Source organism: Salminus brasiliensis, chromosome 19 (assembly GCF_030463535.1).
Source record: "Salminus brasiliensis chromosome 19, fSalBra1.hap2, whole genome shotgun sequence".
Classification (NCBI taxonomy): Eukaryota; Metazoa; Chordata; class Actinopteri; order Characiformes; family Bryconidae; genus Salminus; species Salminus brasiliensis.
In genome coordinates this window covers 2,273,194-2,298,428 of record NC_132896.1, presented here as the reverse complement: position 1 = coordinate 2,298,428, position 25,235 = coordinate 2,273,194, and the positions used below count along the sequence as shown (strand labels likewise).

General features: G+C 44.1%; 1 protein-coding gene across 1 annotated transcript in view; it reads left to right on the top strand.

Moving 5' to 3' along the window:
- The window catches only part of zcchc14 (zinc finger, CCHC domain containing 14), a 33,463-nt gene that overhangs the window by 5,856 nt on the left and 2,372 nt on the right, over window positions 1-25,235 (top strand). The window contains exons 2-12 of the mRNA XM_072663705.1: window positions 797-923; window positions 10,060-10,130; window positions 10,251-10,322; window positions 11,908-11,990; window positions 13,122-13,213; window positions 16,732-16,768; window positions 17,495-17,807; window positions 18,357-18,445; window positions 21,894-22,018; window positions 22,166-22,309; window positions 23,444-24,610. Coding sequence (XP_072519806.1) covers window positions 797-923; window positions 10,060-10,130; window positions 10,251-10,322; window positions 11,908-11,990; window positions 13,122-13,213; window positions 16,732-16,768; window positions 17,495-17,807; window positions 18,357-18,445; window positions 21,894-22,018; window positions 22,166-22,309; window positions 23,444-24,610 — 2,320 coding nt within the window. The remainder of the gene's footprint in view (window positions 1-796; window positions 924-10,059; window positions 10,131-10,250; window positions 10,323-11,907; window positions 11,991-13,121; window positions 13,214-16,731; window positions 16,769-17,494; window positions 17,808-18,356; window positions 18,446-21,893; window positions 22,019-22,165; window positions 22,310-23,443; window positions 24,611-25,235) is intronic.

Here is a 25,235-nt window from a genome sequence, read left to right as displayed (position 1 = left end):
CATTATCTGCCAATCAGAGAGAACAAAGCGAGTTTATTTAAATGAGTCGACCTGCCACACAGACCAAAGCAAGCCGATCATGGTGAATCAGACTTGTAAAGCTGTGTAAAGACTGCAGAAAACTCTGCAGTAGAAAAAATTACATAATGGCAAATCTGAGTATCCCGACCCGAGTGGCAGAGTGAGTGGCCACGTACAGCAACGTGTAGGACAGCCTGACAGCCTGTGACTCAAACATGTATCTTATGTAACTCGCAAGGAAATGCTGACTTTTTATGTCATTTCATTTATTTTGGCCCAGCTTTTTCCTTTTGTGCATTTGTGTACCGTGAAGTTGTGAAACCCTGGGTTTACTGTTCTCTGTTAACACTAGAGCAGGAGCTGTTTGGCTCTTATTTCATTTAGAACATTTTGTGGAGTCCCACAGGGCTCTATTTTAGGGCCTATAAATCTGATAATAATTAGGGAAATAATGTACATTGTATAGACAAAAGTATTGGGACACCTGCTCATTCATTTCTTCCATGAGTAAAGGGTATATCCAGCTTTTGTTGGTTGGACAAGTGGCAAGAACGTTAGCGAGGATGTTGTATAATCATATCACCAACCCACCCCATCCCCAACTCATCCCAAAAGTATGGGATAGAGCTCCACCACCATCATTCCAGGGAACACATCTCTTCCACTGCTCCACAGCTCAATGCTGGGGGGCTTTACACCCCTCTAGCCCTGCTGCAGAGAGTCCTATAAATATATTTAACTCTGACTTTTGTTTGATCTTTAACCTCCTCTCTAGCCCCTGCAACGAGAAGTGACGACAGGCCCAGCAGACGAGTGTTTGGGTTCAGAGGGGATGCCACCGACCCCTGCTCAGGCTTGCCAGGACCTGCCAGTCAAAGTGCATTCTGTGAAACCTGGAAAAGGTGAGTGTGAACATGTTACTCCAGCCTACCCTGTCAGTCCACAAATAGCCTCACCCGAGGAGTGAGCGAAGTGTGAACGGCGAGGTCAGAGTCCAGAGTTCGGCTAAGCAGCCTGCAGAGCAGCGCCTGACAGGAAGAGACAGGTCAGCAGGGCTCTTCATTACAGAGCACACCAGCAGCAGCTGAAAGTTGAAACCACATGTGAGGGAGCTTTTGGAATGTCTTTTGACTAATTATTCCTCCACAAATGTGGTTTTCTAAGAACAGTGAGAGGAGTGTGTGTGCCTCTTAATAGCCTGAGAGCTCCTAATAGCCTGATTTTGGCCTCAAGTCCTGAGCATTTGTCTCAGGTGCGGGATTGTGCATAGATAGAAGAGGACACACTGCCATAAATTGCATTTTGTTATTGTAGAAAATGAAGAATCTGCTACAGGAAGAATTTGCTTATTACCAAAGTTGACTGTTGTGTAAACTCCTCTATTGGAACCCTCAAAGAGGATTCTAGGAATATTAAAGACCCCTTATTACTGTAAATATTTTATAGTCGAAATTACAACAGCATACTGTGGCCTCACCGTCACTCAGACCACAAGATTACTGTAATGTGTACTAAGTAAGAGCTGTAGTTGAAATACACTACTCTCCAAATGTTTGTGGACACCCCTTCTTCTTCACACCTTAAGCTGCACCCATTGCTGACACAGATGTGCAAATGCACACACACAGCTTGTCTAGTCCCTGTAGAGAAGAAGTACTGCCAATAGAATAGGACTCTCTGGAGCAGATCAACATTATGAACCTATGGGCACCATGCTGCCTAATGCCAGGCGTGGGCTAGTAGAGGGGTATAAAGCCCCCCAGCATTGAGCTGTGGATAGTTGGGGATGAAGTGAGATTGTGATTATCCAAAATCCTGACCTCACTAACGCCCACTTGTTGCTAAATGCAATCAAATCCTCACAGCAATGCTCCTCCAAAATCTAGTAGAAAGCCTAGGCCTGTCACGATAATTAACCCACTGTGTTTATTTGCTTGTTTATTTACATAATAATCAGTCTTGCAGTGACCAGAACCTCAGTAAGAGAGTGTCCATGCACACAGAGCGCACTGCGTCAGATTGAACCTGTTATCTAAAAACACAACATTTCTAATTATGCTACAAAATAGGCAGCAAAAATGATACAATAATAAACATAAAAATAATCTCTCAAACTATTATTAATGAAAGGTTTGTTGCTCTTTAAAAGTGTGCAATTGCATATTATAAGTATATGCATGGTTTACAATGCCTTTGAAATGGTAATAATATAGTTTCTTATTAAAATGATTAAAAAATTATCATGACAGGCCTTAAAAAATTAAAGCCTTCCCTGGACAGTAGAGACAGTAACTCCACCAAAAGCAGGATCAAGATATTTTTTGAATGCCCTTGTTTTCAGAAGAAACAGCGAATAAGCAGGTGTCCCAATACTTTTGTCCATGTAATGTATGTTGAATATTTTACTGTTACTTAAATTCAATAACAGAAATACTGATGTAACATTTTCTTTGCTGGTAGGTATTAATTCGGACCGTCTCTCTCTTAACTGGGGTATGAGGACTGGTGTGTGTTGGACTTTGTGTGAACAACAATTATAGTATATGTTTAACTGAGGAAAGTGTGGAGTGTGTGTGTGTGTGTGTGTGTGTATCTATCTGTGAATCATCATTCCTAGCATGCGGCTAGGCCATGACCTGATTTTACTTTTGCTGTGTGTGTGTGTGTGTGTAAAGTAATGCATTGTATTTACTAGATTAGAATGTGTAAATATTATCCACATGAATAAATCATCTCAGTTATTGCCAAAGCAAGTACACTGAATGACAAAGTTGGGTTGTAATGCATTACTTTTTTCACTGTGTGTTTGTGTGTGTCTGTCTGGGCAGTGTGTAAGAGTGTGTGTTTGTGTTAAGTGTGCTGAAACAGTCTAAAGCCATCACTAGTTAGTCATTCTGACGTTCCTCTCAAAACACAGAATGCAGTCATTCACTCAGATGGATGAAGTCATATCCTGAGCTGTGGTTAAAATTAAATATTAGCGTATTTGCAGAATTTGTCATCCACACACTGCATCCCAATATTGTTCTTTGATTAAAAAAAAAGCATTTAAACTTTAGTCCAGCCCGAAACTTAGCAGGAAAACGACTACGAAGAGAAATAAAAGAAAGAAGGCACCGTGAGGCGGAGAACACTTCAGGAAGTGAAGATGCTGCTGCACCTTTCTCAGAATGACTGCAGTGTTTTGAGTCCAGCACAGTTTCTTAGAGACCTGAAACACCAGGAACCTGAAACAGGCAACAGGAAACACCACTTCACCAAAACACAGAACAGAAACTATGTTCCACTGAGCTCTTTCAGGTTTGTTTTGGTCGTTTGTTTTGGGATGCACAGCAGATTACTATACTTTAGCCATCTGTGAACATTAGAATGAGGAGCTGTCATATCTGCTTAGTAAATCACTGATATTAGAATGAACTACAGAAAGTGGTGGAGGTTCTCCATCACTGTGTTCATCATTAGAACATCTCCAAAGTTCTCCTCTCTCATGGAGTCTAGTATTATTTAGAGTTCTCCTCAGATCAACACCTGCTTTGGTGGTAAATCAGGGCTTAATGATGGTAAATCAGGTAAGCTGCTGCTGCTGCTGATGATGATGATGATGGAGATGAACACGTCCTCCACGCTGTGCTGGCTGGACTGGGGGGCGTCCAGGAGAAACCTGGAGGAACCGAGCCAGCTCTGTTCTTCAGACTAGCTCACCGACAAGATCTCACTACTTTCTTTCTTCAGAATGAGAAGCTCTTGTTCCTCCATCTCCATCTTCAGCTGCTTTATCTGTTCTGATGAGATCTGGAGCTTCTACAGTAAAACCCTCTCTTACACCTGAGATCAATTATTAGAATTCTGGGATAAGGAGCCTAAAACGTCCGCACAGTGCTGTATCATCCATACTGGTTAGCTAAAGAGCCGGTATGTGACTATGTGACCCAGGTTATGCAATGTTATGCAGTTCTTGCCAGTTGTCCGGAGTTGTATGGTGCAGTTATTGGGACTAGCAGAGTGCCAGAGGTGCTATTCTCCTTATTAAAAATCAGTGGAGCATCAGCATGGTTGGAAAGCTGTTATTGTGGGGTATAAATGCTGCATACTGTTGCTTTAAGCTATAAAGATGCTTTAAGATGTAGTGTTTAAGCGTAGTGCCAATTGAGACTCCTAATAGCAGTGTTCTTCTAGCAGTTATTGGTAAAACAAATACTGCTATATAATGAAATACCTAATTATCATGTGATCACATGGTTACTGTTGCCATCAAATAACCAATTCTGTTCTATTTCAGACTGTGTTTGTTATAGGGTTGTTTTTTGTGTCCTGCTGATTAGACCCCTATTGGTCTGATCATGCCAGCACTTCTGCAAGTGTCACACAGCCAGCAATAGATCCCAAAGGTTCTTAACTGCAGGGTGTCCTGGTTTCCTTCTAGAAATGACTTTAGGTCGAGTCCCTAAAGGTTCATCAAGAGATGGGGTGGTGTGTCATTGGTGCTGTCATGGATGAGCAGTGTGACTAAAGGCTTGGGCAGCAGACTTTGGGGGGCACCAGTCTGCAGGATGGGGTTTGATAATGGATCTGCAGGTTTTGAAAGTGGTGTTTAGGAGGAACAGCTCACAGAGAGCAGCTCAGTGTCCACCGAGTGTCTGTCAGACCACGTAAAGTTACAGAGCGGGGTCAGGGCCGAGTGCTGAGCTCAGAGCAGAGTGCAGAAAAGCCTCCAACTGACTCAGTAACTGCAGCAGAGCTCCAGACCTGCTGCTGCTGCTGCTGGTAGAGCTTAGAGCAAAGGGGGACCAGCTCCATATTAATAATGCTTATGGGTTTAAAAAGGGAGGTCAGGAAAGCTTTAGTTGATGCTTTGTGTAGGTGTCCCAATACTTTTGTCTTATTAAAAGAGAAATGAATCAGTATTTTTATTAGTGATCTTTGCAAATCTGCACTGTAACAACTGATCATCTGGAGCACTGCTACTACAATTGCAGATATCGTCCGTCCTTTTTATTACACAAGAGCGACGAACACCAGTCACCAGAAACCCTCGACCTCTATAACACACCTGATTCAGCTCATGCTGAGTGTATTAGAATGACCTAACGTGCTGAATCATGTGTGAACGTGGGGGAAATGCAGAACTCTGCAGTAATGGGACCTTGCAGGACTGGAATTTGACCTGAACAATAATTGTATTAAACATTATATGAACTGGTTCTCATGAAGTAGTCTGAAGGCTAGGGGCTTGTTTTGGGGTTGGACAGGAAACAGCAGGTCTGGCAGTGTGGATGATGTCCTTTCCTCCTCTTGTAAGCTAATCTCTACAGATCACTGCATTACCTCATGACCACAGACATGCCTCTTATCAGTACGAAACCTCGCTACACAAAGCCTCATCAGTCTGTCAACAAACACACACACACATACACACACAGACACGTCCATGCTGACACATGTTCTTGCACAATATTATCACCCTCGTCTGGAAACATGAAGAGCAGACGTTGTTATGAATAGAACAGTACAGTATGTTGATGATTTATCGTTATTGTTTATCTGTGATTAACAGTATGCTTTTCTGAGTGTGCTGTAGATATCAGTACCTAAAGTTTCAGTAAACACGGCCTGAGCTTTTAATTTACAGTCATTTGCACAAACACACCAGTAATAAGTTGTTAAAATCAGCGGTTTGTCCAATAAAGAAAAAATGTATGCAGTTAAATTACACTCTTGCTGTTCCAAACCCTGCTAGTGCGCCCCCTAGAGGTTGACAATGTAGTTCTGCTGCGCCTGTAACTCCCCCTTTTATCACCTAGCATTAATTGATGACCTTCTGAATGTTGATGCTCTCACTGGTGGCCACGGTGCCGTGCACTATATGGACAAAAGTATTGAGACACCTGAGACACCTGCTTACTTGTTTTTTCTGAAATCAAGGGTGTTAAAAAGAGTTGTCTCTACTGTCCAGGGAGGAAGACTTTGTACTAGATTTTGAGTAGAGCATTGCTGTGAGGATTTGATTACATTCAGCCACAAGAGTTAGTTAGTGAGGTCAGGATGTTGAATGAGCTTTGTCTAGTCCCTGTAGAGAAGTACTACCAACAGAATAGGACTCTCTAGAGCAGATAGACTCAGGTGAAGCTATTGGCACCTAACTAATGCCAGGCTTGGGCTAGAGGGGTATTTGAGGGCGTGGGCTTTGAGCTGTGGAGCAGTGGAAGAACTGTGTTCTCTGGAATGATGGTGATGGAGCTCCATCCAGTATGTTTGGGATGAGTTGGGCAGTTGGGGATGATGAGGTGGGGTGGTGATCATCATCCAACATCCATCTCACTAACGCTCTTGTGGTTCAATGCAGTCAAATCCTCACAGCAATGCTCCTCCAAAATCTAGGTTATGTGGTAGGATAAACTCTTTTTAATAGCCTTGATTTTAGAAGAAACAGTGAATGAGCAGGTGTCCCAATACTTTTGTCCATGTAGTGTATGCATTATGATCTCTTACAACAAAGGCCTTTTTCTGGACTCTTTGAAGTTCTTTCTGCTAAATCCAGGCAGGCGGTGATGTTGTGCTCACTCAGCGTTTGAACTTGGATAATGCAATAGTGTGTGTGTGTGTGTGTGTGTGTGTGTGTGAGTGTGCGAGAGAGAGAGGAAGAGGGAGCTGCTGTCTTTGTTATTGTCTGATATGTGTGTAAGTGTGAGTAGGTATTTTTATCACTGTGGTTTTGTCTTTATTATTGTACGCTATGCATGTCTGTCTCATAATGTGTGTGTTGGTGTAAGTGTGTGTGTGAGTGTGTGTATATGTGTCAGTCTATGTGTGTAAATGTGTGCATAAGACGACTGTATTGGGTGTGTAACCAAAGCCAAAAGAAGGGCAGAATGCCGTGGATTAACAGGGCTGCCATCAGGTATGCAGCAGCTGCAGCCCTGAGGGCATGCATAGGAGTGTGTGTGTGTGTAAGATAGAAAGTGTGTGTGTGTGTGTGTGTGTGTGTACTTCAGGCACAGAGAGTGTTTTGGAATTATGGATTTAATTGGCTTATTTGTGTCGGGGCTGAACATGTGCTTGCTGATGTGGTTAAAAAGATTTCTTACCACAGAGTTAATAACAGATAGGGCTGTGTGTCTGCACCGCGGCGGGTCTCTTCACCCCCTTTTTCATTTCTGCTTTGTTTGTGTTTCATTTGGTTCTATACTAACACAATAACAAATTGACAGAAGTATTGGGACACCTGCTCGTTCATTGCTCCTTCTGAAATCAAGGGTATTAAAAGAGTTGATCCTGCTTTTGTTGGAGTAACTGTCTCTACTGTCCAGGGATGAAAAGGCTTTCTACTAGATTTTGGAGCAGGAGCATTGTGAGATCCATTGGATGATGATGATGATGATGATGATGATAATCTTCACCCTACCTCATCATCCTCAACTCATCCCAGAGGTACTGGATGAAGCACCACCATCCATCATTCCAAAGAACACAGTTCTTCCACTGCTTCGTCTAGCCCACGCCTGGCATTAGGCACCATAGGTTCAGATATGTTGATCTGCTCCAGAGAGTCCTATTCTATCGGCAGTACTTCTATTGTACTATTGTACTATTCCTTCTACCAGTTTCATTCCCAGGTTATGCTCTGGAGCTGAGTGTAGCCTTGAAATGTCAGTAAGAACTTGGGGTGACCGGATCTTATCTGCTTACTCTGGGGAGGCATTTTAGAGAGATCCAGATGCGACCATGTGGATATGAAAGGCATGTTGATACCAGGTGTAAGAAGGCTCGTAGTAACATGTCAGACCAGAACAAAATGGAACACAAACGAGAGCAATCTCGGAAGCACACCGGCTTTATTTAGGAAGGTTCTCGTCCGGGGTGAGGAGAGACCGAGGAGAGAGAGAGCTGTGGGGTCAGCAGCACCTGCGCAGGGCGGTGATTCAGCGCTGAGTGGGCGGGATGACAGGTGGCTACCAATAATGCCCCTGAGCGAAGAGCGAGGGTTGAGGAGTGTGATGATGCCTTGGTGAAAGGTCAGCGTGAGCGTGAGCGTGTGTGTGTGTGTGTGTGTGTGTGTACTCTTCATACCAGCTCTGGTTTCTGAAACCATGCACACATACTCCTCTCCCACTCACTCCTACACTCCCTCTCTCTCTCTACTCTCTCTCTACACTCTCTCATTACCCTCTTTTACTTATTGTCACTCAGCCACTTCATAAATGTATCCTATTTTACAACTGCTCCACTCTCACTGACCTCTCACTTTCACTCAGCCACACAAACACACACACACACACATACACACAGCAGCACACATATACAGTATATGCACATTACTAACCCACAGAGTGTAATGAGGGGTTGAGTGGGCGTTGAGGGCGGAGCAGGTCGTCGACTCTGTCAGGAAGAGGCTTCCTGCTCTGCAGAAAATTCCAGATGGGTCTAAACTCGCCTGCCATAGCAGAGAGTCTGTAACACACTCGTATACACGCGCACACACACACACACTTCTGTTATGTAAAAGCCATAGGGAGAGTGGGGCTAATAGAGGATGGACAGGAGAGGAGAACATCACCTATCAGCAGAAATAACTGCACTGGACCTCACTAATACACCATTCACTGTTTCCTCTGAAATCAAGCGTATTAAAAGAGCTGATCCTGCTTCCGTTGGAGTAACTGTCTCTACTGTCCAGAGAAGAAGACTTTCTACTAGATTCTGGAGCAGCATTGCTGTGAGGATTTGATTGCATTCAGCAACAAGAGCGCTTACTGAGGTCAGGATGTTGGATGATGATGATGATCACCACCTCATCATCCCCAACTCATCCCCCAAAAGTACTGGATGGAGCTCCACCAGTGGTGGTTCAAACTGTGAATTCCACTTCCCGACTGTAGGGGGAGCCCAGGAGCAAGAAGTTGCAATTTCTCACATACTGCTGCTTTAAATTGTGTATGACGTCCAAATAAGGACAAACAAGAACCAAAAGGAGGAATCTATAACCAGTAAACTCAACTTCGTAACCCAGGCCACATGTCCAGAGTTTTGTAAACAGGCTATTTTGGAATGGTAACCGTTAGCTGAGATCTGAGAGAGTGAAAGCGTCCTGAATGAATCAGAGAGAGAGAGATGGAGGGGAAGAGACAAAGAGTGTGTGTGTGTGTGTGTGGGGGGGGGGGTTCTGTGTTTACTTTTCTCTGATCCTCTGATAGGACACGCTGAACACACAGAGCTCCATTCAGGCCCGATTCTCCTCGCACATACACACACACACACGTTGCAGGAAGTGCTGACTCTGCAGGGTATATTTAACACACTGGCCTGTGTATGGCACCGGCACCGGATGTGTTTCTGCTCGTCTGTGAGTGTGTGTCACGTATACAAGCGTGTGTATATATGTGTGTGTGTGTGTGTGTGCTTGCATGTGTTTGTATTTTAAATTAAAGCTTTGTCAATGTCTGAAACCTGTGACCGCCTACACACATACTTTCCAAATCCTCTGCATGGCACTTCTCCAGAATGGCCGATATGCAAAATTATGACAGAGCTCGATACGCCATGATACGCCGCGATACACATGCCTGAAAAAACAAACAAACAAGCAAACCAGCCATGTTTTTAAATGCACTAAATGGACAAAGGTATTTGGACACCTTTTCATGGATCTTCACTACCCCACCTCATCCCAGAAGTGTTGGATGGAGCTCCACCACCATCATTCCAGAGAATCTTCCACTGCTCCACAGCTCCTCAATGCTGGGGGGCTTTATACCCCTCTAGCCCACGCCTGGCATTATTAGGCAGCATGGTGCCGGTAGGCTCATGTGTATCTGCTCCAGAGAGTCCTATTCTATTGGCAGTACTTCTCTGTATATATTCTCTATATATAAACTCTATATATCTCTATAAACACTGAACATTCTCTAACGATTCTATGAATTTTTAAAGTAGCTGAATGCATTTATTAGATGGGATGTCCACAAACATTTGCACATAAAGTGTATGTTTATTGTTAATGTTAAACTATAATGTATATCTTTGTTTGTTTGTTTGTTTTAGTTCGAGTTGAGAGAATTGAGCTGAAGGGAGTCACACACAAACCAGACACGTCAGCAGAGTACACTTTGGAGGTGAGTTGCAACCCAGTCACCTTCTCCTCAGTTTGTATCCATGATTAACTGCCTATTCAAACACCTGTGAGTGACACACACACACACACACACACACACCTCTCCGTCTCGTTTTTCCAGATTCTGTGGTCCGATTCCACACTGACAACTGTTGGCAAGACATCTCAGGAACTGGTCGAGTTAGTGTCCCAGGTAAGTGTGTAATATTTTGCAAGAATTAATATTTATGCATCTGCAGTGCCAAATCAGCAACAGTAAACAGCAGAGAGTTGAGGTAAGAGATCATATAGTGTTTATCTTACTTTGTATTAAGGTGTGTATTAACATCGTACTGCAGTATATGCTATTACCTTGCGGGGGCAGTCTATCAGCCTTATTTTAAAACCGAAAATGCAGCGTTTAGTTTTCCGCTGGTTGGCCATTGCTTAGTTAGCGGAAGAACAGGCTGCTCTCCACAGAACTAACTCAAGTCTGGCTAACTCACACCCTGAAACATTTAGGTGAGTAGGACTCGAGCGACTGGTGTTGGGAGGACAGGAGTTTTCCCTCATTGTTTTGGATCTGTAGCCACTCGATAAGGCAGCCTTTGCTTAACTAGCTCAGCTACAGCTTCACTGAGTATCAGACAGCCCAGTGCAGCTACTGTTTGTAGCATGTGGGTTGAGACAGGCTGCATGTGCAGAGAGACTTTATTAGGGCTATAGCAAATCCCATTGTCAGGACAGGCAGAGGTCAAGAAACATGCAGGTACAACACAGGTGAATCCATAGTGCAGGTTAGAGAACAAAGCAGAGGGTCAAAACCAGAATACCCAACAAAGAGCCCCATACACACTTCGAGTCCAATCATGAACAGCACCTATGTGCCTCAGGTGAAGGGTGGAGCTTAGTGCTTGCACTGGAGCACACTGGATGCTCTGTGCATGAGCTCCCCACCGAGGCCAGCTGACTAACTGCAGACCTACGACACAAATGTTGGCGATAAAAACTCGTGTCTGAGAGCGAAGTCGAGTCTGTGTCTGGACTTCCGGCTGTCTATTGAGGCTTAGATAAGTTAGCTAGCAGGCTAAACACCACAGCACAAGCCGTGTTCCAGCTAACTGAGGCCCCCATCTCACCCGTGTAGAGGATAAAGCCTCATATCTGAGAGCACAGAGTCGAGAGAATGGGCTTAGGAATGTTTTCAACTGTTTTCAAGCTCATTTACTAGACTGTCTGTCTTTCAGTACAAACATATGACACAAAACTCATTTTGAGATACTAGCAACATCACAACTGGCCGTGCTCTCTCCCTTCATCACTCCTGAAGCGATGTTGGACGGCACAGGATGTTGCTGGGAACTGGGGACCCGGCGCTTTCCTCTGAGCATGTCGGCTGCCTGGTGATGTCGCATTGGTGGCAGTTTGAGAAGAGGCCGTGTCTGGCTTTACATGTACCAGGGGAGACCTGTTAAGTCCTTATTCTCCTAGTGTTGGGAGCATTGTGCTACTGCTAGGGGGAGCTATGAACAGGTGGGTTAATTGGCAGAACAAAATGAGGAGAAAAAGGTTAAACATTTACAAACAAACAAACAAATAAAAAGAAAATTGTGACAGTAATAAGGATTAAGGGGTTGAATAGTCCATGATGTTTACAACAAATTGCAGCAACACTAATAAAAAAACCCTCCATAAACAAAAGTGTGAATTTAGCATTATTTTCAGCACAGTTATTTTCCCCAAAGCTCCTTGTCTGGAAATTGATGCTAATGTTAGTATGTGTCTGTGTCTGTCTGCAGCTCTCCAAGCTTTTTCCTGATGACTGTCTGGAGAAGTTCCTGCCCCAGTCTGGCCTTGACCCTGCACATGAGATGGATCCAAGGTAACTCATCAGAGTTATACCCAAAAACATGCATCTTATAGATGGCACCATTTTTAATTGAAGCAATGTATCTAATGTGAAAGTACTGCGCTCAAAATGATCATCATGTGGCCGCTGCAGTTTTGCGAGTGACCCAATTTACTTTTCCTTCTGTTGTGTGGCTCTGCAATAAACTTTAGTGTATTCTTGGTTAACTTTGTTACAGAATCTGATCCGGTTTGTTCTTTTATTCCTCATATAACCTGTCTGATCAGATCGGTACCCCAAAAATATGAAAGTGATCAGCCATCTGAGCCCCACATTTTCTCCAGCACCTTCCTGGGTGTCTCCCTTTGTCTATCAGGGCTCATTTTGGGGGTACCACAAAAACTACTATGTACAAATACTATATAACCAGGAAAACTACTATTTCTATTTATTACATTTTACAAATGATGACTAAAGACATTTCTTCAGGTGTGTGAGTTTAGTCATATTACCTCCATCTCTCAGTGTTGATCACACAAAGATCAAATGTCCAGGTGTTTACATCTATTAAAAAAAACAGTGGTTATCATGTCCTAACTTTTTGCTGTATGTGAGGCAATTAATAAGGTATATCGCCGCTAAGCGACACTAAAAACCCACTTTTTGACGTAATTTGAATCATGATGAATGGACCAATAGAAATGCTCCAAAGTGACTTGGAATAAAACCTTTTATATTGACTTCCATTCAAAGTTTAGAAGGTTTTGTTCTTCTTCTGTAACGTTTTTGAAATTCAAGGTTTTTGCATGACAGTTTCATTGTGTTTCACCCTTTTCTGCAGAGCTGTGAGTGGCCGTCACTGATACTGCAAATAAACACACTCTCAACCAGTACAGTCCCATTCTGATTGACCACGATATAGACAGAGTTTCTCCTTCTTCATATCACCCACACCTCAGTCTCAGCCTCTCTTTCTCTCTCTCTCTCTCTCTCTCTCTCTCTCTCTCTTATATACACCATGTTCAGCCTGTTCCCTGTTCTCTTTACGCTATGCACACCCACACACACACACAACCCCACGCATGATCACACAAGCTTGCACCCACCCACACACACACACACACACACACACATTTTAACATGATGCCCTGTCCTTTTCTGCAGGTGCCTGAGTTCTCTCCCTCTCCACGTTCTCCGGCATGACCGAGTGCGCCTCTTCTTCGGCTGTTCCTCCACTCCTCCTCTCCCTGCCAACAGTAAGCCCCAGCATACACCACTGTGCTCTTTTACAGTAATGATTTCAAACATTTGATACATTTAATACTACAGATGTCACAGTTGAAAGCTTTATGAATATTTAATATATTTTTAGTTTATTGGAGTAATCTGTATGTGAGACAAAAGGCCGCCGGATTCATTTAGACAGGTTTAGCAGCACAGAAACACTAACATGTGGTTGAGAATGATCTGATCTAAACAATCAGATTTTAATATGCTGGCAGTGGTACCATAGAGTATAATGTGACAGTGTGATACAATAAAATCTGATATGTCACAATACAATAATTTACGGTATAATAAGTACATTATGATACGTTATACAGCAGTTAGTTCCAGCAAGACAAGCTGATAGTGTTTATTCCACAATCACTGTATCACTCCGCTGAACGCTGTTGCTATTAATCACATGGTGAACCAAGAAGTAAGGTAAACACCCTGAGCAAAAGAATGGGCTCAAACTAAACTAAAGACAGAAATAAACAATAACAACCTGACAACAATCTGAGAGGGGGAAACACAGCTTAATTAGTTGGTCTTTGTGAGGAGCTGAAGAAAGAACCGTAGGCTCAAGGAACTATAATATGCCGGAAGGACATGCTAAGATTAAAACATTAAATAAGGACTGGACGATATGATAAAAATCCTATATCACAGTATTTAAAGACACAATATTCATAACGATACATGTAATCATCAGTAGCAACAGATTCTTATAAATTACTATTCATTTACATTCACAGCATTTAGCTGACGCTCTTGTCAAAAGCGACTTACAAGGTGACTCGTATTACAGAGGAGGGCCAATGTAGTGTTAGGAGTCTTGCACAAGGACTCTTATTGGTGTACAGCACAGTCACCCAGACCAGGAATCGAACCCCAGTCTCCCACATTGTGTGGTAACTCACTGGCAGGTAGTGGTGTTACCTGTTGCGCCACACCAACCCCATTCAGATCCTCTCCCGTACTGAATACAGTGATTTATACTCCACATCTGCTGCTCTTCATCTAAATAAACCAGTCTAATTACACTGTTAGTAATGAAACCTGCAGCTGATCAGCGTTTAATAAGCATCAACATTATCCTTGATATTGTTGATTAAAAAGCGTATTGTTTTACAATAACAAAATTTGTCACGATACAATAAAAAAACATCATATTGCCCAGCTTTATTTCAAATGCTATGCTTGGGCCTGAGTTTATTCATTTATTACTTTTATTTATTTTCCAAACTGTTTAATAAAAGCAATCGAACATTCAAGGTTGTTTGTTATCGTGAAATAACAACATGGCTTTATCACAACCATACTGTTGTATCACGATAACACCCAACCTTGAGTATTCAGTTGCTTTAATACGTTACAATGCAATAGGATATGTAATAATATTGTATGTTATAATATGATGCAGTACAATAGCATACGCTATAATACAATACATTATAGTACAATACAATAGAGAATCACCCAGGTGCTCCTTCAGTCTCTCCTCCTGACTACTGCAGCTCCCTTCTGGCTGGTCTCCCTCTGCTCACCATCAGACCCCTGCAGCTGATCCAGAATTTCTAACTTCAGCCATGTTCAGCTCCTCCTCCACTGCTGCATTCTCTCTTCACTGGCTTCCTGTAGCTGCTGCCCAGCTCATCAGATTCACACCCCTGACTCTGGCCTACAAAGCCAAGACTGGACCAGCCAGCCCCTCCGTACTTGATGGCGATGGTCAAAAGCTGATCTGCACCAAGAGCCCTTCTAGCTTCAAGTACGGCTCGGCTCGACCCGCCATCCTTTAAGATCCACGGAAGACGAGCGTCCAGACTTTTTACTGTCCTGCACCGAAGGACCAACACTCGCTGTCTTCATACCCAAACTGAAGACCCTCCTCTTCTGAGAATACTTAGTGTGCAGTGTGTAGACTTCTGTATTTAGTAGAGTCTAAGATTAGAGGATCTTCTGGGTTCTAGCCGATACTGTATTAGCTAAGGGTATTTTCTGAGTGAACAGAGCTCTGGAAAAGAGCATCTGCTAAATGCTGTAAATGGAAATGTAATAGATAATGATACAGTTCAATAATGAATATTAAAAGATAATGTTATGTACGTTATGATACGATAGGATACGATACAATCCAATGACATACAGTATAATAGGGTACGTACATACGGTACAATATGTTACAGTACAGTACATTGTGTTGCGTTCAGCACGTTGTTATGAAACATTACAATACAATATGATACATCGTGTTGTTACACCCCTACTATATAGTGTTCAGGCCTCCACTCAGACCTTCAGACTGGGACCAGACCATCTCCTGGGAAATCGGGGGGAGGTTACTATTTTTGGTGGTGTAGGAATGTGAGTTGACCTGGTTGTGAGCAGGGAGCCCTCGAGAGCGATGACCTCATCTGGTCATCTGTAAATAACACAGAAGGGCACTGGCATCTGTGTGTGTACATATGTGCAGGTGTTTGTTTGTATGTGTGTGTGTGTGTGGTATTTTCAACAACGTTGGGGTTGGTGAGCTCTCTTCTCTTTCTTCCTGTCTCTCTCAACCACCCTTCCCTCTCTGTTTTCATCCCTCCCTCCCGCTCTCTCTCTGCTCAATCACACTCTCTCTCTGTTGTAATCCTGTACGCTGGTTTCCAGTTTTCTGTGCTATGAGAGGGCCCTGAAATAAGACTAGACTCTGTGGCGTCCCCGAGCCGGAGGATGCAGTAATTGCAGCTGTATCTTCCAGTTACCAGCTTACCAACTTTTTACAAGACCTCTGGGCTGTCTGATCCAACACTGACTAATTCATTCAGTTCATTCAATAAAGCTTATTTTATTCATATATTTTAGTAACTAATCAAATGAATTATTTGAGCAAATCACCACTTTCACTCACAGCCCGTCCAAACTTCATGATGAATGGACCAATAGAAATATTTTTAAATAAAGTAAATTAAAATTCCAGATACATCTGCACACTATATGTCCACATATTTGTGGCCACCCCTTCTAATGAATGCATTCAGCTACTTTAAGCTGTACCCATTGCTGTCCTGCCAATAGACCTCTGGGACTCTCTGGAGCAGATAAACATCATGAACCTATGGGCACCATGCTGCCTAATGCCAGGCGTGGGCTAGAGGGGTATAAAGCCCCCCCAGCACTGAGCTGTGGAGCAGTGGAACTAGGCCTGTCACAATAATTACTTCTTGTAAAATATATGGACAGGACCTCGATAATTTTAAGTGACTTTGATATTGCTTATGTATTTTAGCAGAGATGCTTCTTTTATCCAGGTGCACTGTTCTGTGCACTGTTTCATGTATTATGTTAGTAATAATAGTAGTAGTAATAATATGTAAATATATTATCTTTATACATTTTATTATTATAAGCATGAAGCTTCTATAGAATTGAATGTAGCCAAAGATGATAAATGGGAAAAAAAAGCAGGAAAGAAAATGTTGATGTTAAGACATTAATCATATTGTTATTCGTATTTCAGATCTAAGCTGTCTGCTTCAGTACAGAGGAGCTAGCAGGTAAGTTCTGTACAGGAGCCTTTACAGCCTATACAGGAGCCTTTACAGCCTATACAGGAGCCTTTACTGGAGCCTTTACAGCCTATACAGGAGCCTTTACAGCCTTTACTGGAGCCTTTACAGCCTATACAGGAGCCTTTACAGCCTATACAGGAGCCTTTACTGGAGCCTTTACAGCCTATACAGGACAATACAATATTGTCCTGTACAGGCTATACAGGAGCCTTTACTGGAGCCTTTACAGCCTATACAGTAGCCTTTACTGGAGCCTTTACAGCCTATATAGGAGCCTTTACTGGAGCCTTTACAGCCTATATAGGAGCCTTTATAGCCTATACAGGAGCCTTTATAGCGTATACAGGAGCCTTTACTGGAGCCTTTACAGTCTATACAGGAGCCTTTACAGCCTATACAGTAGCCTTTACTGGAGCCTTTACAGCCTATACAGGAGCCTTTATAGCCTATACAGGAGCCTTTATAGCGTATACAGGAGCCTTTACTGGAGCCTTTACAGCCTATACAGGAGCCTTTATAGTGTATACAGGAGCCTTTATAGCCTTTTCAGAAGCCTTTACAGCCTATACAGAAAAAGAGAATGAGCATAAAAACTGCTGCTAGTATCAGTAATTATTATTACACATTAATAATAGTTATTTGTGCTTCGTATCTCTCACCCTCACTTCTGTTTCTCGATCTACTCTCTCCACTCCCACTCCTGTCCTGCAGGACAGTCTGCGGTGTAGCCAGCATTCAGCCGGTCGTTAATGTCCACGGCCCGATACCTCAGACCTCTCCGTCTCATCTGCCCCAGCCAGCCCTGCCCTTGCTCCCTGCTTTACCACTGGGAGAGGGCACCCCATCTCAAAACCATCCCAGTAACCCTACACCTCACCCCCAGTCTCAACCACCTGTCCAACAACAACCCCATTCACACCCCCAGTCCCAGCCCAGCCCAGAGCAGAATGGCATTCTGGACTGGTTACGCAAGCTACGTCTGCACAAATACTATCCTGTCTTCAAGCAGCTGACTATGGAAGAGGTGAGCATGTTTAAATATATGCACAGACTACACTTATAAAATGATTATTAGTTAATCACCATACAAAACCATTGCCAATGTAACATGAGTCTAAAGCCGGTAGATAGAGGGGTATAAAGCCAGGCAGCACTAGGCAGTGGAGCAGTGGAGCTGTAGCCAGTACCTTTGGGATAAGTATGAGTGACAATTGGATTTTATTTGAACTATGATCCATTATCAGTTCCTGACCTCACTGAATGCCATCAAATCCTTACAGCAATGTTCCAAAATGTAGTAACTGCAGTAAGTGCAGCAAAAGAAAAATAAAATCTATTTTATCACCTCTAATGTCAAAAGCAGCTAAGAAGGAGCAGGTGTCTACAAACTTTTGGACAAATAGTGAATGTGTTTTTAGGCTGAAGCAACGCATCGGCTTTGTTGATTACGCTGCCAATAAAATAAATTGTTGTCAATTAATCAGCGTTTATCAGTTTATCTGCTCCATTTTTATCTGCTCAAGTTTTTGCATTTGTTACATTTCTCTGAGTTAGGATTGTCATTTTCCCACAGTTCCTTGCTCTGACAGAGGAAGACCTGAATAAATATGACCTGACTCAGGGAGCGAAGAAGAAGCTGAAGACTCAGTTGGAGCTGCAGAAGTAAGTGAGAAGGACATCCATCATACACAGTCCACAGTGACCTGGTGATCACCAACACTCCTACAGATGTGCTTTGCCTGCACAGTCTTGTCCATCAATCCCCCGCCTTAACTAATCAGTGTGTTTGAGTCGGAGCTCGATCAGTAAGGGCAGATTTCCAGTAGGACTGATAACTGCTGTTCGGACTGGTTTTGGTTTTATTAGTTTGGCACAAAAACAGCACTCAACAGATTTTGTGCATTTAAAAGTTACGATTTTAAAGATATAAGGTTTTCTTACAACGGACATCCAGCCTTCACACCTACCTTCCTTGTTTGGTCAGAACCAAAATAGCATGTTTAAAAGGACCACAATTTGATTTGACCAAAAGAGGTGGTCTCGGGCCGGATCAAACTAAACTGTGATTGGGTTGGTTTGCAGTTTGAAAGCACCAGTTGTCGTACCAGTTATAGAAAGTTGTGGCCAGAGGATCGCTGGTTCGAATCCCAGTCATGCTGATAGAGCCTTGCTCTGGACAAGGTGGGTAGATGGCACTTTCTCCCCACATCACGACAGTGCCATGCTGGAGCGTTTTCCTCCAAACGCATTGGCTGCATGGTGACACTGAATCGCCAGCAGTTTGGGAAAAGAGGCGCTGGCTACCGGCGTGATGGAGGAGTCTTGTGTAGGTCTTCACGCCTCCAGTGTCAAGAGTATTGCATGTTATAGTGGGAGATTATGTAAATGATCCAAACTGGGGAAAAAATAAACAAGAAAAGAAACCTATGCAGAAAGTAAGTAAAAATGAGTGGCAGGAGCACATATGGACGATTATATCTGTCGGTTATGATGTAACTATTGCGGGACGAGCTCGGTCATTTGGTGAACTGCGCTTGAAGTTGGTTCTGCTGGTAGTAATGCTGTAATATCAGCAGTTTAGGGGATCCAAATCAACCAATCAACCGAGAGCGAGAGATGCAGCCCATGTAGGGGATGATGACGGGACATAGGTATATCATGCAGTCACCAGTGTGAACTCCAATAGGTTTCATATGTTGCCATATGTTGACATGACAGATAGTGTTGCGCAGTCATGTAACGTTGCCATGGTGACAGCATTGCTGGGATAGTAGAGGTGTTTCTGCTTATCTGTGGGAGATAGCGTCAGCCACTATTTTAGCTTCCCTTGAAGCTTTGCCTTTTTTGTTGTAGTTGTGTTTCAGGCACCTCCTGGTAGTAGCAATGCTCCCGATACCAGGAGGGTAAGGGGTTAGCACATGTTTCCTCCCATACATGAGAAGTCAGACGCCGCCATCACTTAAGAGTGATGAGTGACCCATCCGGAGAGAGCACGGCCAGTTGTGCGCCCTCACACTCTGGCTGCCGATGGCAAAGCAGCATGGCTCAGGATTCAAACTCGCGAGCCTCGGGCCCACTGGTAGCTGCGACATACTGACGCTACCTCTGGTGGTGGACAATAAAGTTTACACCTACAGGACTGTGCAGACATCTTCAGCACCCAATCCCATCACTCTAACCGCCATCTCTCAGCAGTGAGAGAGTTTTACTGTAGAAGCTCCTGATCTCACCAGAACTGATAAAGCAGCTGAACATGAATCCAGTAAAAAGGAGAAACAAGAGCTTCTCATTCTGAAGAAAGAAAGTAGTGAGATCTTGTCGGTGAGCTAGTCTGAAGAACAGAGCTCGGTTCCTCCAGGTTTCTCCTGGACGCCCCCCAGTCCAGCCAGCACAGCGTGGAGGATGTGTTCAACTCCATCAGCAGCAGCAGCAGCAGCAGCAGCTCACCTGATTTACCATCATTAAGCCCTGATTTACCACCAAACCAGGTGTTGATCCATGAGAGAGGAGAACTTTCTGTTCTTGTTCTAATGATGAACACAGTGATGGAGAACCACCAGCACTTTCTGTAGGAGTGTTATTATTAGTGTTTATTCTAATATCAGTGTTTTACTGAGGAGATAAGCTGCTTTTTCTTGAAGCCTAGTGTAACTATGATTTGCTAGTCATTGTCAGATTTGGGAACTATTTAGGCTGTATCTAAACACCCAGTTCATTACAACCCCCTAGCTTGTATTTCACTCACTGGCTGCTTCATGAGGTCCACCTGCCTTAAATGGCCACCGTATAATATGTACAATTACAGTTGGTATGTATTTATCAGCCTCGCTGTAGCCTATTCGTCATTGGTTAGTTTCTGACCACAAGATTAAACTGGATTATATGAGTGGTGAACCAGTGACACACTGACATGGTGGTGTTTATATGAGTGTGTGTAGTGTATCAGACACAGCGGCTGCTGGGTAGAAAGTGGTCTGCCAACCAGAAATATCCAGCCAAGGCCGGAATATGTGCCCTTTTTCCACTGAGAGCAGTTCTACTCTATTACTAGCTCTTACGTCTAGAATACATGACTAGGTCAGACTTGCCATAGGTTAATGTTATAGGAAAACATTATCAGTGACCGTTTCAGTGAAAGAACACACACACACACACACTGTTGTACTAGCTTTTCCATTCACAAAATCAGCAAGTTTCCACTGGCCAGCACAAGCAGGGGAGATAGGCTTGAGATAAAGGCAAGGAAAGCCGCAGGTGCTTTTCCAGCTTTCCCATCGTTATACCTGGGAAAATTAGAAGGACAACAGGCAGCTAGGCTGTGGTTCAGGGGTTCACATGTCCTGACTTTTCATTAATGTTAGATTTGATCACATCATTGCATCTGACTTTTAATGGCTTTTAAAGTGTCAGCTTTCAGCTCATGTGGGAACTGTCCAGGGAAGAAGGCTTTCTACTAGATTTTGGAGGAGAATTTCAGACTGCATTCACCAACAAGAGCATTAGTGAGGTCAGGATGTTGGATGATGATCACCACCACCCCACCTAATCATCACCAACTCCCCAACTCATCCCAAAAGTACTGGATGGAGCTCCACCTTCCATCATTTCAGAGAACACAGTTCTTCCACTGCTCCACAGCTCAATGCTGTGGGGCTTTATACCCCTCCTCTAGCCCCCGCCTGGCATTATTAGGCAGCATGGAGCCAATAGGGTCATGATGTTGATCTGCTCCAGGGAGTCCTATTCTATTGGCAGTACTTCTTCTCTACAGGGACTAGACAAGCTGTGTGTGTGTGCTTTTGCACATCTGTGTCAGCAATGGGTGCAGCTTAATGTAGCTGAATGCATTTATTAGAAGAGATGTCCAGAAACATTTGGACATACTGTAAAGTGTATACAAAGAAGATAGTGCTGTAATGGATGTGTACACGTCGCCATCTAGGGGTCAGTTTGTGTAGTTAATTTAGTCCTGTATTTTGATGTTATGCCCTGCAGAGCTCAGGTTTCTCAATAATCAGGTGCCCAGGTTTAATGTTAGGAAGCACTAATTTATTTCCTAGATGATTAAGTTTATTTAATTAACATTTTTTTTTTGGTTTGTTGAAAACAGGGAGAAGCTGGAGAAAAGATATGTGATGTCTCAGTTTCCGGTGTCCTGTGGAGGAGTTGCTAGAGTAACACCTTCCAGCTACAACGGCCCTCTAACTCACACACACCCAAGCAGCAGCAACACAGGTACACACACACACAGACACAAGGTTTATGGAGACTCTGTGAGACATATTGCGGTAGAATATCACAGTAAGTAACTGTATGTATTGTGTATGAAGTTCATACTGTGTTTTATACCATGTGCTGTTTGCTGTTTTGGTGCGTGTGCAGAGTTGAGAGTGGAGGTAGAACCTGGTTCATTGCCCGTCCTCCGTGACAGCAGTTCCTCGTCTGGCTACTCTAGCGCCCCCTCCAGCCCAATGACCCCTTTGTCCCGAGACGCTTCCTTCGACCGAGCCAAGGAGCCGCACAGACGTACGAGTCTCACAACACCTCACAGCACAGCTCTTTTTAGAGCACTTACTAGAACACGAATATCACATCTATTAAAGCTGCGATTCACTTACTGTGGCTTGTTCTTCTCCATAGGTTATTAGGGCATAGTTTAGTAATCTCTACATTTAAATTCTAGCAATTGTGTCAAATGTTCGGAGGTGGCAGATCTGGCAAGCATCTTAATTTTGAATTAATCTGCAAAATGACACAAAATGTTAAGTTCAAACATCAATTATTTGGATTAATTCCATCGATTTATAATATTTTTATTTCATTATTGTTCAAATAGACTCAAAATGTCAAGACAAACCACCTTTAAACATTAAGCAAGTACAGCCTTGCCAGTGGGATTTGCCATGGCTGGTCCCTGGTTAGTTTGGTCCCACCAGTGGGATGTTGAGCATGGAACGTTCAGCTCCGAATGTGACGCATCTACGAGCTTTCACCTAAGTTCACCTAACCATCTTCCCCAGTAAACAGCCCATATCTACAACACCGCCAAATCTGTGAGGTCATACCGACCACACACTTGCTCGTTTAAGATCCCTTTGCTTGTTTATATGATTGTAATATTTATATTAAAGCTGGAAACAACGCAGAAAGTTGCAGCATGAAATCTATATTCTACTTTTCCACATTATCGTCTTCACCATTTAAAGTGCAATGGAATATTCCAGTAAAAAGCAGGAGAAGAACTCCAGCCTCGTGAGTGTAGCTCGTCACCTTGACCTTAGTAAAACATTACAAACATTACATTCAGCGATTTATGCCACTGTACACAAACACAGCTGCACTCACTTGGCTGGAGTTACTCTCCGGCTTCATGCTTACATTTTCTGTTCCACCTTAAATGGACAATAGACAGCTTTCTGCATGTAACTGCGGTGCCGTTTATACCGGTCAGATCCAGTGAATACATGAATTCAAGTCATGAGGTAAGACCTCTTTATTATAATTGGTAAAAGGACTGCTATATTAATAACAAGTACCACAGGAATCCCTGTTTTTGACATACGAACAGAGCTTTTTAGTCCCACTGTCACACTCAGCCTGTTCATCTGGGTTTGTGTCAATGTCTGTTAAAAAAGCACTGTATTTTCTGTGATCTGGCAGGTGTAGACTCTCTCTCGGAGCTCGGAGAAAAGGAACGGCCTTGTTTCCTACTCAACCCTGCTGGTTCCGCCAGCCCCTGTCGGCCCACAGCTCAGGTTCTCCCGGTCCAGAATGACCCGTCGCTGTCGCCGTCACATCTGGGCAGCCTTAATCTTCCTTCCCTCCCCCTATTGTCTCCGGGACGAGGAATGAACTCCGCCCGTAAGCCCCGTCCGCCACCGCTGTGCTCTGAGGAGAGGCCCAAGCCGTCTGGGGCCGGGGTGGCTGTTGGCGCTCGCCTCGAAAGCCTCTTCCCTGGCGTGAGCGTAGATGCTGCACCGCAGGGGCACCAGGAAGGCCCTGGCGCTCGTGGCCCTTTAGCAGTGCTGCGTTCACCTCCTGGACTGATGGTGGAGACCAGCACAGCACTAACTGCAACCTCCAACACTCTACATCACGTCTCTCACCCGGCGCTACACCTGCAGGTGTCTTCCTCGCCCGCCCACATCCGCACGAGTCAGTACCCTCACCCTGCCTCCTCCTCTTCCTGCTCTTCATCCCCCAGCTTGGCCTCCAAACCAGCTTTCCTGCCCGTCAGCGGCGTTCCCGTGGCAACAGCCAGCAGCAGCGTTCCTGTGGCGGCGGTGTCTGGAAACACCTACAGTATCAACAGCCCCTCCATAGCCCCTCCCAGTTCCAGTCCCATCACCACAGAAGCGGTAGGATACGGTTCAGGCCAGGCAAACGGTGCGGGTTCAGGCTCAACCGTGTGTGTGTGCAGTTCGTGCGGCTGCAGTGGAAACTGTGGCTCCTACGGCACGCTGCCGGCTAGCTACGGCGGCTACTTCCCGCACCCGTTCTCCGGAACGTCCGTGTTTACGCTGGGGCCTCTGCTCCACTTCAGCCCACTCCTCACAGGAAGTGGCTCTGCATCTCCCTTCTCCTACCCCCTGGTGGCCCCACCCCTCTACAACAGTAGCCTATCGCATGATTCGCAGCAGAACCTGGTCCTCCCTCCCATGCAGGGCTTTCTAGGGGGAGGGGCTAATGTATACCAACCCCATGGGATAATGGGAAATGGAGGCACGGGACAGAAGAAGACGGGGAACATGTCCTGCTACAACTGCGGGCTGAGCGGCCATCGCGCACAAGACTGCAAACAGCCACCAATGGACTCCACTCAGCAAGGTATTGGAAAAAGCCCAGATTTATATGCACGTACACACCCAACAGCCTTAAGTAGCCCCACACATCTGAGCATTCGAACTACACAAGACATCTGAAGGTGTCCGGTGGTGTCTGGCATCACAGTTTGGTTCTTGTCAAAGATGTGGCTCAGATTCTTACGCTTGTCCATTTTTCCTGCTTCAGCTCTTTCATCACCTTCAAGAACTGACCGTCCACTCGCTATCTAATATGTAGATCCACCCCTTGAGACACTACAGGAGACACTATAGGATAATCAGTGTTCACCTGTCAGTGCTAATGTTATGGCTGATCGGTGTGTGTGTACATAGAAAATATATAGTATTGTGCAGGAATAATGGGAATCTGGTCAAAACACTGATATTAGAATAAACACTACCACAGAAAGTGGTGGTGGTTCTCCATCCCTGTGTTCATCATTAGAACATCTCCAAAGTTCTCCTCTCTCATGGAGTCTAGTGTTATTTAGAGTTCTCCTCAGATCAACACCTGGTTTGGTGGTAAATCAGGGCTTAATGATGGTAAATCAGGTGAGCTGCTGCTGCTGCTGCTGCTGCTGATGGAGTTGATTGAACACATCCTCCACGCTGTGCTGGCTGGACTGGGG